Below are 14,131 nucleotides of genomic sequence, written 5' to 3'. Positions count from 1 at the left end.
AATATTTAAAAAATAATTAAAAAAAATAGTGATTTGATCATCTGAGAAGTCTGTTTCTTTCACCAAGAGTTCCCATCTGAGCAGCCCTGGTCCCTGTGTGAAATTCATGTCCCAGTATGTCCCCTGCCTCAGAGCTGAGCAGGGTGCGAGGGGAGGCAGATCCAACCCCACCTTATTGGATGGTTTGTTTCTCAGTTGGCTATGCAAATGCACAATGATCTTGCATGGCTTGGTTAACTTAGTGAAGTTGTTATGTACTGTTGAGTCGGAAACTGATCCATAGCTGACCCTCCAGGTGGTTTGCAGAGGCTGTTTAATTATACAGGATGAGACTCCCCCTAATCCTCCTTGGAGCAGTGGATTCTAATCGCAGTGCAGCTTCTTACCAGGAGGCCACCAGAGCTCCCTTCACTTAGGGTGTGCCCCTTTAATTCTGCCTTTGTGCATCAAAGATGACAGACAGACGCAAAGCACAGAGCAGGTCTCTATTGGCACTCACCTTTCAGGTTCCTGGTTTGTTTACTTCTCTCTCCCTCTAGCTGAGCTCCTGGGGAGAGTTGTGAAATGTAATCACCACTGGCACCCAGCAAGGTGCCTGGCACCAAGGGCTTAGTGTAGGCAGGGAGGCAGCTTATTTAGATTAAGGCAGGGTTCTGCCAGAGCTGCCATTCGCTGGCTCTGATGACACAAGTGTAGCATGTAAATACTGATCCACGACTCTGTGGGTGTGCCACAGATTAGCTACCACAAGTGGGGGAAGAGGGGAATGCGGTCAGTGTTTAGGGTTGTATGAAGGAAGATGTTACAATGGAAGAATCACCAGGGCTGGATGGAAGGTGTGAAAGAATCAAAACACTGTGGAAAGCCCTTCTGTTCAGCACAGCTCGAGTCACCAGCCGTGTCTGCCTTGACCTTGGGTTTGAGGCTGAAGGAGACACAGGGAGGGAAGGAAGCCATCTAGTCAGTGGGGTTCAGGGGGGCTGTTAAGGGGACAAGGGAAGAGAAGTAAAGCTCGAAACTCTTATGGCTTAGAGGCTGTCTTGCTGTCTATGAAGTCCAGAGACTAAAAACTGTAGGCTTTAATGACTTCTGGCACTTTGTTAACTCCTCAAACTTTTTTTTTTTTTTTACAAATTACAAACTTGAGAAAGAAATGGGAAGTTTAGCAAAATTTAAATGAAATGATTTAAAGCTAAGAAAGAAACAACAGTTTTTAAATTACAGGAAGTATTTCTAATAGGTAAATCTCAAAAACATCATTCCTGATGAATGGCTGTTTCAACTTGTTAGGATAGAAATCAGTGTTTGCCTTTAAAATAATCTAGATCAGCCAAAATGAAGATCCTCAAACTTTTCATTAGTTCTTATCTCTTTAGTCTCCAGACTAACATCATTGCTCTACAGTACTCTGGAGAGGTCCCTGACAGCAGACTGTCCCAATGTAATTAATCTTTTTATTTCCTGGCTGCTTGTACCAAGAGTGTTAACTGTGAAGCCAAGCAAACAGAAGCTGTTAACAATCTCTTCACCATCTATCATGATGCTGCCAATTGGCCCAGTGGTGAGAATCTTTGTTTTCTTGACTTTGAGCTTCAATCCATATTGAATGCTGCAATCCTTGACCTTCTGCAGCAAGCGCTTCAGGTCCTCCTCAGTTTCAGCAAGGAAGGTTGTGTTATCTGCGTCACGCAGGTTGTTGATGAGTCTTCCTCCAATCCTGATGTCACATTCCTCCTCATACAGCTAAGCCTTCCAGATGATCTGTTCTGCATATAGATTGAACAGGTGTAGAGAAAGGACACATCCCTGGTGTACACCCTTCCTGATTTTGAAGCATTCAGTGTTTCCTTGTTCTGTTCTGACCACTGTGTAGTTTTCACATAAGTACAATCAAGTGTTCTGGGATTCCCATTCTTCTCAGAGTTAGGCACAATTTGTTGTGATCCACACAGTCAAATGCCTTTGCATAGTCAATGAAACACAAACATTGCTCTGGTACTCACTGCTTTCAGCCAATATCCATCTAACATTAGCTATAATATCCTTAGTACCATGGCCTCTTCTAAACTCAGCCTACACATCTGCAAGTTCTATGTTGATGTGCTGTTCCAGTAGTTTTTGGATAATTTTCAGCAGAATCTTACTTGCCTGTGGTATTAGTGATATTGTTTGATAATTTCCAACTCTGTCAAATCACCTTTCTTTGGAATGTGAACAAATATGGATCTCTTCCAGTTAGTTGGCCAGGTGGTTGTCCTCCAGATTTCTTGGCACAGCTTGGTGAGCACATGTAGGGCAGCATCTGTTTGTTGAAATATGTCAATTGGTATACCATCAATTACTGAGGCCTTGTTTCTTGACAATTTCTTCAGAGTAGCTTGCACTTCTTCCTTCGTCACCACAGGCTCTTGCTCATATGTTGTTTCATGAAATTCTGGAGACTAATATGCACCTGATCCAGGCCATAGCCTTTGCAATTACTTGCTATGCATCAGAAAGCCAGACAATGACTAGGAATGATAGATGGAGAATTGATGCCTTTGAGCTGTGGTGCTGAAGAAGAGTATTGAATAAACCATGGACTGCTAGGAGAATGAACAGGTTTGTCCTAGAAAGGGTGAGACCAGGCTGCAGCTTGGAAGCAAGGATTCTGAAGCTTCATCTGACATACTCTGGGCATGTTGCAAGGAGGTGCCAGTCCTTGGAGAAGGACATCATGCTTGAGAGGGGCAGCACAAGGGAGGAAGACCCTAGATGAGATGGATTGACTCAGTGGCTGGGGGTAAAGGGGGTAGGTGTATCTGAGACAATGAGGTTGGCACAGCAGAGCTGTTGTACGTAGGGTCACTAAGAGCTGCAAATGACTCAGTGGCACATAACAACAAGCAACAAACTATTTCCTTGACAGGGAAATATTTTAAAATCGTCAAAATGTAGTTGGCCTTAGACAGTATTTGTCCTGATGAGCCTGACTAGTTCATGTAGCATAATCCTCTCCAGACTCTCCCATGTTATATAGTATTTTTTTAAATGATTGCTCTTAAGTGCTGCATAGTATTCCATCATGTGAATGTACCACAATTTCTCAATCCATTAATTTGTTGATGGACATTTGGGCCATTTCCATTTTCTTACTATCATGAATAATGCTGCTACGAACAGAGGTGTGTCAGTTCCACCTTCCTCAGGGTTTATTCCTAGCAGTACTGTGTAAGATCATTATTGTAAAAAGTGAGATGTGTACAAAAGTCCCAAAGGGGAAGGGGTGGAGGGAAAGGGAAGGCTGGAATGGGGGCAAGTCACGAAGTGACAGGGTATGGTGGGCAGAGGAAAGGGATGCAGGAATTAGGAAAAATCCAGTGGGAATCTGAAAAGGTGGCATAATGGTGGGCATGGATCAATGGTGATTAATTTTATAAAGAACAATGTATGGGAATGATCGTATGAAATACAGTATGAATAGAGGCATATATAAAACACAATGTATATAAATAAAACAATGTCTTTTGTATGCAAACAAATATAAAATAAAGATAAATAAAAAATAGATATCAGGGGAAAGGTATTTGGCTTAATTAGGCTCATGCAGAATGGGAACGCTGAGAAACTGTGCTGCTCTGAGTGGACCAAGGAGCGTGCTGGGCTGTGCCTGTCGTTGGGCTGTGCCAGTCAGGGGAGATGTGGTCTAGAGGCAGCAGGAGGCCCAACAAGGAGAGGATGTAGCATTTGGGATCAGATCCAGGTTCAAACCAGGGCTTCACTGTTTTCTAGCTCCAAGACTCTAGACATCTTTGACTCAGATGCCCTGATGTGAATTTTCAACAGCTATAAGATAACACGGGTCCTTGGAGAGGGACATCATGCTTGGGAGGGTGGAGGGACAGCGCAGGAGGGGAAGACCCTCTATGAGATGGATTGATTTGGTGACTGGGGTAATAGGGATGGGTGTGTCAGAGGCAGTGCGGTTGGCGCAGGATAGAGAAAGGTTTAGGGCTGTTGTGCATAGGGTCGCTATGAGTCGCAAATGACTTGACGGCACATAACAACAACAACAACAACAACATAAGATAACACTGCTTTACCTATCTCATAAGGGTGTTAGGATTAGAAAGAAATCCAGCATCTAGCACACAGCAAGTGGTGAGTAAATCCTAGAGGTCCCATCATTGACCACGCTGAGGCCCACATACAGGCAGACAAGCAGGCCCTGGTTTGGGGAAGAGTGTGACTTTGAGCCACCGTGTGACTGGCTGTGGGTGCCTCTCTTATGCCCAGGGCTCACTTCTGACAGGTCAGGCTTGTGCCCAGAGAATTCATGCAGACCCCTGTACCCTTTCCCTCTCATTCTCTTTACCTACAAACTCTGTTCCTCTGGCCACTGCAACCAACAGACCCTCCTGTGTCCTCAACCCTGCAGTGAACAGTCAGGGAGATGGTGGACATCCTATGAACCTGACTTAGTTCACTCAGCAATAATGCTCTCCAGACCCACTCATGTTATACATTTTTTTTTCAAAATCATTGCTCCTGAGTTCTGCATAGTATTCTGGGCTGCCCAGGCCTGCCACGTATGGTGGTGAGGACCAGGAAACCTGGCCCACCCAGCATATCCTGGGTCTAACTTCTTTAAAAAAAAATAAATAAAAATTTATACTAGTTTATTTGCATAATTCAATACATTGTTTTTCAAACCAGAACATTCCCATTTTCCTCATTCTCCCTACCCATCAAATTATACCACCCCATGATTAATCCTTAACCTCTTGATACATGTCTTTTCCTCTGAGAAGCCACTCATGTGGTTTCAGAATCTAGATGGAGAGGCTTCAGACGGTGCATTGGCCTTTTTCTCTCTTGTCCAAAGACTGGATGGAGCTGGGTCAAATGGTGACACCTATGGCCTTCCTTCCGCAGGACCTTCCTTCCACTGGCCTCTCCTCACAGCGCATCACCAGGAACCTGCCCAGTGCAGGGAGGAGTCTCTGCAGGGAGTCAGGTGAAATACAGCTGGAGGAGGACTGAGGCATGACCAGGCTGAGCCTCCTTTAAAAATTTCAGACCCAAATTGGATAAATTATGCAGACTGCATTGAAACAGATGAGGGAGAGAACAGTTTAAAAGTGATATATGATTGGGTATTATGGTCATAAGAGTCCAGAATGAAGGCTGCATAGTGGAGTGTACAGGGGTTTGGGGTGGGGCAGAGGGAATATATACCAATGAAAGAATTTTTCTTTTACTTTTCAAAGAGAAGAGTGAATTGGGAGGAGGGTTGGGCAGGGAGAAAAATGCAACTATGAAGGAATGGAAATAAAAAAATCTGTAAACATTCATTAAAATTAATAAAATAACATTTACAAAAAAAAGAAAGCTAAGCAAAAAAATTTTCAGACTCAAGCAATTAGAAATAGGGTTTTCAGTATTTTATTAACAAATGAACTGGTAGAAAGACAGGTTACTTGATAATAACTCTCCCTGCCACCGACCATGGTGGTGGATATTAAAATGACATGCTCAGCTAGTCAAGTTCTCAGCTCAGCTCCAATTCTGTTACCTCCCATCGTCAAAGGCAATGGAGAGCGACACTTGCGTCCAGTCCCTGGGCCACAAGGGCCAGCTTTGTCTTCTTCCTTTTGGAGGACAGGAATGGATTTTTCCTCCTTCTTGTGAAAGGACACCTTGACACATAGGACGTGGCCTCCCAGAGGAGATCAACCCAGACATAAAACTCAGCACCTTGAGGGCATCATCCTTTCTCTTAAATCTGCTAAGTTTTAAAGGCCTGTGATGTGCCCTTTTCTTGGCACCACTTGTTTTCGAGAGCTGGGGCAAGTCAAATCCCCACACTGCACACCCCTCAGTATCCGCAGCTTTGAACTGGGGCAGTGAGCACATGAGTGAGCCCCATGGGAAAAGACACCTTGCGGGAAAACACTTCCTGTCTGTGGAGCATCTTTTCTCCTGGAAGCCCGGCTGGCCCTCAGCTCTTCAGTGAGCATGTCAGCAAGCAAATTATTTCCCTGGTCCTTGTGTGAGCCGAGGCTGGACTTCTCCGTTCTCCTCAATGTTTTAGCCCTCTAGTCGCACAGAAAAAGAACTGTGGCTATACTGAAGTCTCTGCATGGTTATTTATGATCTGAAACAACACATAAGACCATTTTCTGGTGAAATCATAAGAGTTACTCGACAAGCCTGCCAATCACACATCTGTAGGGGAGGACAGCTTGAATCCTCAAGGCAGAGGAACCTGACTGGCCCATTTCAGCAGACTCTTCTACGACATCCAAACCGAAATGATCACAGAGTTAAGTTGGCCGAAGAGACTCCCAGAGCCAGGAAAGGCCTTAGAAACAGACAATGCGCTTATCATTTTCAAAGACTTTGGCCTCTTCAGCCTTTATCAAGTTTCCATTTAAGCTGTTGAAAAGGAGAAAAAGAAAGACACAAGTAAAATGTTAAGGACAGCTGGACAGTTCTCCCAGACTGTGTTCCTAGTGCACCCATGTAACCTCTGTCCTTCTCTCATCACCATCAAATCAAAACTGACTTCCGCCTGACTCTGCACTGAGTTTCTGAGGCTGTGACCATTTTTCTCCCAAAGAGCTGCTGATAGATTCGAACCATCAGAGAGGCATGGCCCTTGAGTTAGCAGCCCCCTCATGCACCATGGGACTCTGAAACTAAGAGACCCTATTCTCTTCTGTGTAGTTAATTATCTACTTGATCTCTTTACTTAGGGAGCTTGTGGGCTCTCAAAGCAAGCACAGCTCCCCAAGGTTCCTAGCTCTGTGTACTAAGTACTTATTTGAACATTAACATCCACCCCCGCCCCCACCTCGCTTTCCTGTGGGTTTCTCTTCAACAGTTGATAAAATCCTCAGGTCAGGTGCGCTTTGTTCAAAACTGAACTTGGTGCAAACACAGAGCATGGCATGTTCAAACACATTATTAGTCAACAAATGACTGGAGACTCAGTGCTGGTTCCTGGGAGGCAACAGTGACCAGAACACAGCTGTACCCTCAGGGAGCTCACAGGAAGAGACAGCCTCTGAAGAAGCTGTGAGAATGGAGTGTGAGAAATGCTATCATTTTACAACATTCAAGTCATTGAAAACTTGTAGTTTCTCATAGCTAAGGCAGAAATCACCAAGGGACTTCAGCCTTATGAACCCTGTGCATCTCAAGTATGATGCCTCCAAATAGATCTGTTTCCTGAATCCAGACCCTGCCCGTCAACCACAACTGGCAGCCAGGGAGTGAGGCCTAGGGCTCGCCATGAGGTCACCCTGAGGTGAGGCGTGCAGGAGTACACCTTGGAAGCTCCGGGAACACGCCAGGCACTGACCTGCAGCTAATCCTGAGGCCAGAACCCCAGCCATCGGTCCCACTCTCTCTGAACCTGGAAGGTTCCCCTCCCCATCCCTAACCACATACATGCTTATGTCAGGCTTCTTGGAAGCTAAATATCTTGACTCACATAATAGTTTCTTATACAAGAATAGTTATCATGGAGAGTCAGCAAATGTAAATGTGAAAGCTTGATAAAGTTAAGGTGGCTTGATATCCTTATAACTCTCCTATCCAGGATAAGGTTTAGATCTGTTATTCAGAGGGTCTGGATGAGTCATATTCGACTCAACAGCACCACCACCACCAATCAGCTTCTAGGAGATGAAAAGAAGCCACTGTGGCTTAAAAATTGTCCTGGAGGCCTGCCTGGCACCTTCCTCTTCCTCTCAGCCTCTTGTGTGTGTGCACAAGAACCAACAGGAAACTGGGGCTAGGCCAGGGCCACATGGTGAGGCCAGCAGCAGAGAAAAGCAATGCAACATCCTTCAGCTCCAATACACTTTCCAGCCTGGGGAGTGGGCTTGGCTTCTCGGGTGGGTACCCCCAGGCTTGATGAACAGGTCTCTGTTCTCTACAACAGTGTTGCTGGGAAAGTTTGCTTTCATTTTCTTTTAAGTTGTGAACTTAAAAGAAGAATTGCATTCTCTATTTTGAACAGGGGTCCACGCACATACTCACATGCACACAAGAGAAAAAAGATAAAGCCAATAATTCTTTGTACCGTGGTAATCTTTTCCGATTTTGTCTTTAAAGTAATTCTGGTTGCAGCTCACCAAAATGATTTTGAGGATTCACAAACAAGGTTTAAAACAAAGTTTAAAAACCTTTATGAGGCGAGACCAGAGAGTTGTTCCTCAATGTTCTGGGTTCCCTTACTGTGAAGGTCTCACCTCACAACAACAAAAGAAAGTGGCTGAAGTGTAACTTTTCCCACGCTGATGGTTGAGCGTTAAAGAGCCTGTGGAGCTCAACACAGAGGAGCGTGAACTGCTACGGTCTGTGCCCTCAAGAGAAACCCAGCTCTACTGCCACCAGAGTCACCTGAGACTCACTCTGAAGGGGTGTCCCAGCTCCGAGGATTGACAGCAAATGTCAGAAGTAGTTAAGAGTCTGCATTTAGCGACATAAGGCCAATGCCTAAATGCTCTATTCTCTGCTTGGCTGAGCCAGCCGAGACTGCGTGTCTTCTGTCCCATCAGCTGCTATAACCCCAGCACCTGAGCTGTGCCTTGTTTAAAAGAGGTAACCAGAGTGGTAAGAGTTGTTGCTACTAGAAAACACCCTGCATATTCAACAGGTGCTTCCTTCAGCACGGACCCAGCCCCACCTCCCTCTGGTATTGCATTTATAAGGGGGGAGGCTGGTGAGTGGAGGGTGCTGAGGGAGGCAATCAAGAACACGGCTCAGTATTGTAGGAAAGCAAACGATGTGGTTTTCTCCCACTAGCATAAGCAAGTTCTCAAAGCAGAAACAGGAAACCAAGAAAGAGCCCAAGTCAGCACACACCCGGCTGCTGGCAGAGCGAGGAAGCACACACGAGCCAGGAAGTCTGAACCAAGTGCGAGTGTCACCTCAAGTGTGGCCATGGACTGCCTTTACTTTTACCTTTCTGGGCCTCATTTTCTACATCTGTGAGATGGAGATAATAACATGTACTTTGCAGGACTTTTGGAAAAATGAAGACTAGATGGACGTTTTCCTAGATGGTACACACACAGAGTAGGTCATTCTGAGTAAATTGTCCATATTGCTACATTATTATGACATGTGATTCGAGGGCTTACCAGATCTCCATTATACCAGTGTTGTTCTGCAACGCAGCTGCCAGTTGCGAAACCCCCTTGGCTGTGATCTGGTTCTGGATAAGCCTAAAAGAGCATACATGTATGAAACACAATGCAGGTGACAAACAACCCAATTTATAGACACCTCAGAATTACAAACAGACTCTCACATAACTTATTTTGTTAAAAATATGAGGTACGTACAGTGCTTCATAATAACAAATACGCTTTCCTTTGCAATAACTATCAAACCATTATAATGACTGTTGTGGTTGTTGTGTACCATCGAGTCAGAATCGACTTTTAGCTGATCTTCTGGCAGGATTTCAGAGGCAGTTAATCACGCAGGAGAAGACTGCCTATCCTCCCACGGAGCAGCTGGTGGATTAGAACTGTGTGCCTTTGGGATTGCAGTACAGCTTCTTACCACTTGGCCAGATTGATGTATTACTATATTAAAATGTGCCATAGTCCCCGGAACAAAGAGGTACACCACTAATCCTAAAATTATGCCTCTCTGACAGTTCAAATTCACCACTGGCTCCATGGGAAAAATAGAAGATGGACAATCTCCTCTTATGCAATCCTCATGGATCCATCCAATGGAGGGTGAACTATAAGTCAGTTCCCAGCTACTGTCAATGAGTATTACTTTAAAGATTTTTAGTATATCTGAAAGTGTCTATTTTTTTTAAACACATAGAATGTATACTACATACTAAGGTGAATTTTTGACTAACTGATGTTGGGTAGGAATTATACTTAGTAGTTCCAAAATTGTTCTTAAAGAACAAATTCAATTTAAAGATATTTTAGGAGCAGAACTTGTTTGTCTGTGCTGTCTGTGCTGTGCTGGGACTGTCTGTGCTGAACTAAATCTGCCCCCTTTGTTGTTGTCAGAGCATTAGAATGGGCCAAGAGACAGGTCACGGGAAGAATTGTATACAAACAACTTTTAATATGGCTAAAATGCTCTAGATCAAAGCACCAGAATAATAGATGTCCTTGAAAATTATTACATTTTTACTGTATGTTGTTGTTAGGTGCTATTGAGTCAACTATGACTCATAATGATCCTGTGAATGATGGATCTGAACCATGCACTACTGTGTGCCATCCTCATCATCTCTAACATACTTGAACATATTAACTGCAGTCACTGTGTAAATCTATCTCATTGAAGGTTTTCTCCTCCTCAGCTGACCCTCCACCTCTCCAAGCACGATGTCTTTTCCCAAGGACTGGCCTCTCTTAACAACATATCCAAGTATATGAGATGAAGTTTCACTATCCTTGCTTCTAGGGAGCATGCTGCTTATACACTTCTTTCAAAATATGTCTGTTTGTTCATTTGGCAGTCGATGGAACAGCCAGGACTCTTCTCCAATACCAAGAGTCAAAGGCATCAATGTACCTCCTATCATCCTTATTCATTGTCCAATTTTCAGGTGCACAACAAGTAACTGAAAAGACCATAATTTGGAATAGGTGCACTTTGGTCTTTAAACAGATATCACTCTTCTTCAGCACCTTGGAGAGGTCCCAAGAGCCAATTTTCCCAATGCAACACATCTTTCGATTTCCTGACTTCTGGTGGTACCAAGGGTGCTGACTGTGGAACCAAGTAAGATGAAATAGTTGACAATTTCTCTCTCTTTTCCATCTATCATGATGTGTATGTCTGCACACACATGTACACACACAAATAAGTATAGGTGAATGTATGTGTGTGTGACTTTATTACAGGAGCATCTAATGAGAAATGTTTAGGAGCTACCTATTTGAACAACAAATTCTGCAAAAATCCAACAAGCAAACAAGCAGTCTTCAATAGTGTAGAGAAAGGCGAGGCAGTTTTTAAAGCTAAGTCGCTTCAGCTGATCATTCTCAGCTTCTCATGGGAGTGGGGTGCAGGGATGGGAAACACAAAAGCTTCTAAGGTGGTAGCACATCCTCTCCATCATCAAGGAAGAGAGAGGGAAACCAGTTTTCAAATGCTGCCACTCATGAATCTCAGTAGCATCAATTTCATTTCTGAATCATCAAAAGCATGTAAGACTGTGCACATTCTGGCGAGTGGCAATGACTCAAATGAAACAAAAGCTGCAGATGTGACTGAGAAGGACAGGAAATTCCTGAGATGCTCCCATGAACAGCTGTGCATCTAACCCAACCAGGAACTAAATGCAGCTGGAGGCGGTGATGGGCCCACACACCAATTTGTAGAATAAGGCTCCTGTTAAACCTGACCCTTAGGAATCCTGGCACTGACCCTACCAGGAAGAAGAGGGCTCAGGCTGTCCTGATGTCCTGTGACTGATGAAGCATGGAAGGGACAGCCCCTCAGAGAGGCAGGGAGCACAGAGAATAGTGCACCTCCACTTTTCAGCCCTGGGACTTTTTGAACAAAGGAACTTAGGCATTTGCACCTCAGTTGCCTCATCTGTAAAATGGGAATAAATATGAGTACCTTCTCTGTGGGGACTTCTAGTGATCTAGTGGTAAGAAACTGCACTGCAATCCCAAAGGCATGTGGTTCAAATCCACCAGCTGCTCTGTGGAAGAAGAATGGGTAATCTCTTCTTATGTGACTGTCCCTGAAAACCCACTGGAGGGTCAGCTATAGATTGGTTCCAGCCCAACGGTACACAACCACCACCGCCACCACCACCACGACCACCACCACCGCCACCGCCACTGCCACCACCACCACCACCACCACCATCTTCTCTCTAGGCATGTGAGGTTTCAATGGGAGGACAGGTATGAAGTGGGTCTCACAGTCTCTGGTCCAGCACTGGATGGAAGGGAGCTCCCATCACTACTACTGCCCATGAGCACAGAACCACAGCTGTTACAGCGCTTACAGCTGGGACCTCAGGCTCCTAACCACACCCCCAAAGGCTGGGAGCCCTGCTTATTCATCCAGACGCTGATTTCCAGTGAGCATGACCTTAAGGGCAACTGGGGCATTTTGGTGAATAGAACTAGGAAGCAAAAAAGCCCCAAAGACCCCCAAAACAGATTTCTGCATTCTATTAAATGCTCCTGATTCCTAGTCATCACCTTTGTAGCTGCTGGCACTTCCACCACCCATACCTTGCTGGGAATGCAGTCTGCTGCCTGCCGCCAAGAGGGCAGGATCCAGGTAAGAAAGAGTGCCTGATGTCTTTCAAAAGCCCATCAGTGCTCAGGTACTTGTGCCTAATGGTGCTGGCCTTAACTAGGGCTGTGGTATTTGTTAAATGCACTGAATCAGACAAGGTCCTCTTTCTGGCCCTGTTCTCTGTTTTCCCTGGAAGGGCTGGTTTGGAATTGGGGGAAGGGATGAAAGAAAACCTGGAAGCCAAGGAGAGAACAAAGAGATGCAGAAGCAACACCATCTGCCTTTTTTACAGAAACGGACAAGCTGATCCCAAAATTCATACTGAAATTCAAGGGACCACGAAGAGTCAAAAGAATACTGAAAAAGAACAAAATTGGCCTTTGACCCTAGAACAAAATTCACCTCTGTGGCTTAACTTTCAGCTATAAAATAGATAGGCTTGTAACGTGAACAAATACACCAAGCAGACAATCTTTAGGATAACCACCATGGGAGGTCAAAATGGCAGCAACTGCTCAGAGACAAACCTGGAAAGTAGGAACAGGTAGAGGAGGATGATTAGGGAACATGAATCACTGGGACCACATGGGAAAGGTACTCTAGTAAACAAAGTGTGTACAAATGGTTGAATGGAAAACCAATTCGCTTTGTACACTTTAAAATGAAAAATAAATAGAAACAAAATTAGAGAACTCACACTTCCTGCTTTAAAAACTTAAAACGAAATCAAGATAGCATGGTCCTAGCACAGCTCGACAGAATGTAAGAGACAGCTCAGGTAGAAGCATATATTTATGGTCAACTGATTTTTCACAAGGTGCCATGATAATTCATTGGAAAAGAGTCTTCAACAAATGATGCTAAGGAAATTGGGTGGACACACATGAATATAGGAAGTCAGACTCCTACATCACATATTGGAACATGAACTAGAAATGGATGGAGGTGCTCTGGTGGCCTTATGGGTAGGGAGCTGTGATGCTAACCCAAAGTGGTCACTCTGGTGGTCTGAATCCACCAGTGGTTCTGCGGGAGAAAGATGGGTAGTCTCCTTCCATGTAATTAACAGCTCTGAAAACCCACTACTGAAAGGTCAGTTCCTTGATAGCAATGAGTTGCAATTAGTTGAATTAGAAATGGATAAAAATTGTTAAGAGTTAAAACTATAAAAGTCTTGGAAGAAAACAATACTACCTCTCCATGACCATGGATTAGGCAATGTTTGGAGTCACTTGAACATAAAAATCTGAAAGCACAATCAACAAAGAAAAGACTGGATTGAACCTCATCAAAACTAAACAAGTGTAAAAAAAACCTGCAGAGATGGGAGTAAATGTTATATATAATATATCTTATTAGTATCCAGAATATAAAGAAGTCTTATAACTCCACAATAAAAAGACAATCCTATAAGAAAAAGGAAAAAATAATTAGATATTTCTCCAAAGAAAAAATAGACATGAACAACATGGACATAAAAAGATGCCAGACACCATTAGTTAAGAGGGAAATGCAAATCAAAACTACACTGAGATATCCCTTGTAATCACCAGAATGGCTATATCCTGGAAGAAAATTAGAGGTGTTGGTGAGGATCTGCAGAAATTAGAACCTGTATTGCTGGTGGTAATGTAAAAGAGTGCAGCTGCTGTGGAAAAGTTATAGGGCCTCAGAAAATGAAACAGTTTACCATCCAAGCCAGAATTCACAGCTATGGATTTAGGAGATTAGAAAATATGTCCAGGTACAACCACTGTGGAAGGCGGTATGGACCTTTCTCAAAAAGTTGCAAATAGAGATCCCATTTGACCCAGCAATTCCACCCCTGGGAATATACCCCAAAGAGACCATAACTGACATCCAAGCAGATATATGCACACCCATGTTTATT

General features: G+C 44.0%; 1 protein-coding gene across 1 annotated transcript in view; it reads right to left on the bottom strand.

Annotated features, from left to right (window-relative positions):
- Window positions 1–6,344: 6,344 nt before the first annotated feature.
- NOD1 (nucleotide-binding oligomerization domain containing 1) overlaps window positions 6,345–14,131 on the bottom strand; it is a 35,855-nt gene continuing 28,068 nt past the window's right edge. The window contains exons 10-11 of the mRNA XM_006903117.1: window positions 9,135–9,218; window positions 6,345–6,417 (exon numbers count right to left, since the gene is read on the bottom strand). Coding sequence (XP_006903179.1) covers window positions 6,345–6,417; window positions 9,135–9,218 — 157 coding nt within the window. The remainder of the gene's footprint in view (window positions 6,418–9,134; window positions 9,219–14,131) is intronic.

The sequence above is a fragment of the Elephantulus edwardii genome, unplaced genomic scaffold (genome assembly GCF_000299155.1).
Source record: "Elephantulus edwardii isolate Elephantulus edwardi_28Jun2011 unplaced genomic scaffold, EleEdw1.0 scaffold00511, whole genome shotgun sequence".
Classification (NCBI taxonomy): domain Eukaryota; kingdom Metazoa; phylum Chordata; class Mammalia; order Macroscelidea; family Macroscelididae; genus Elephantulus; species Elephantulus edwardii.
This window is presented reverse-complemented; position numbering and strand designations above follow the sequence as displayed.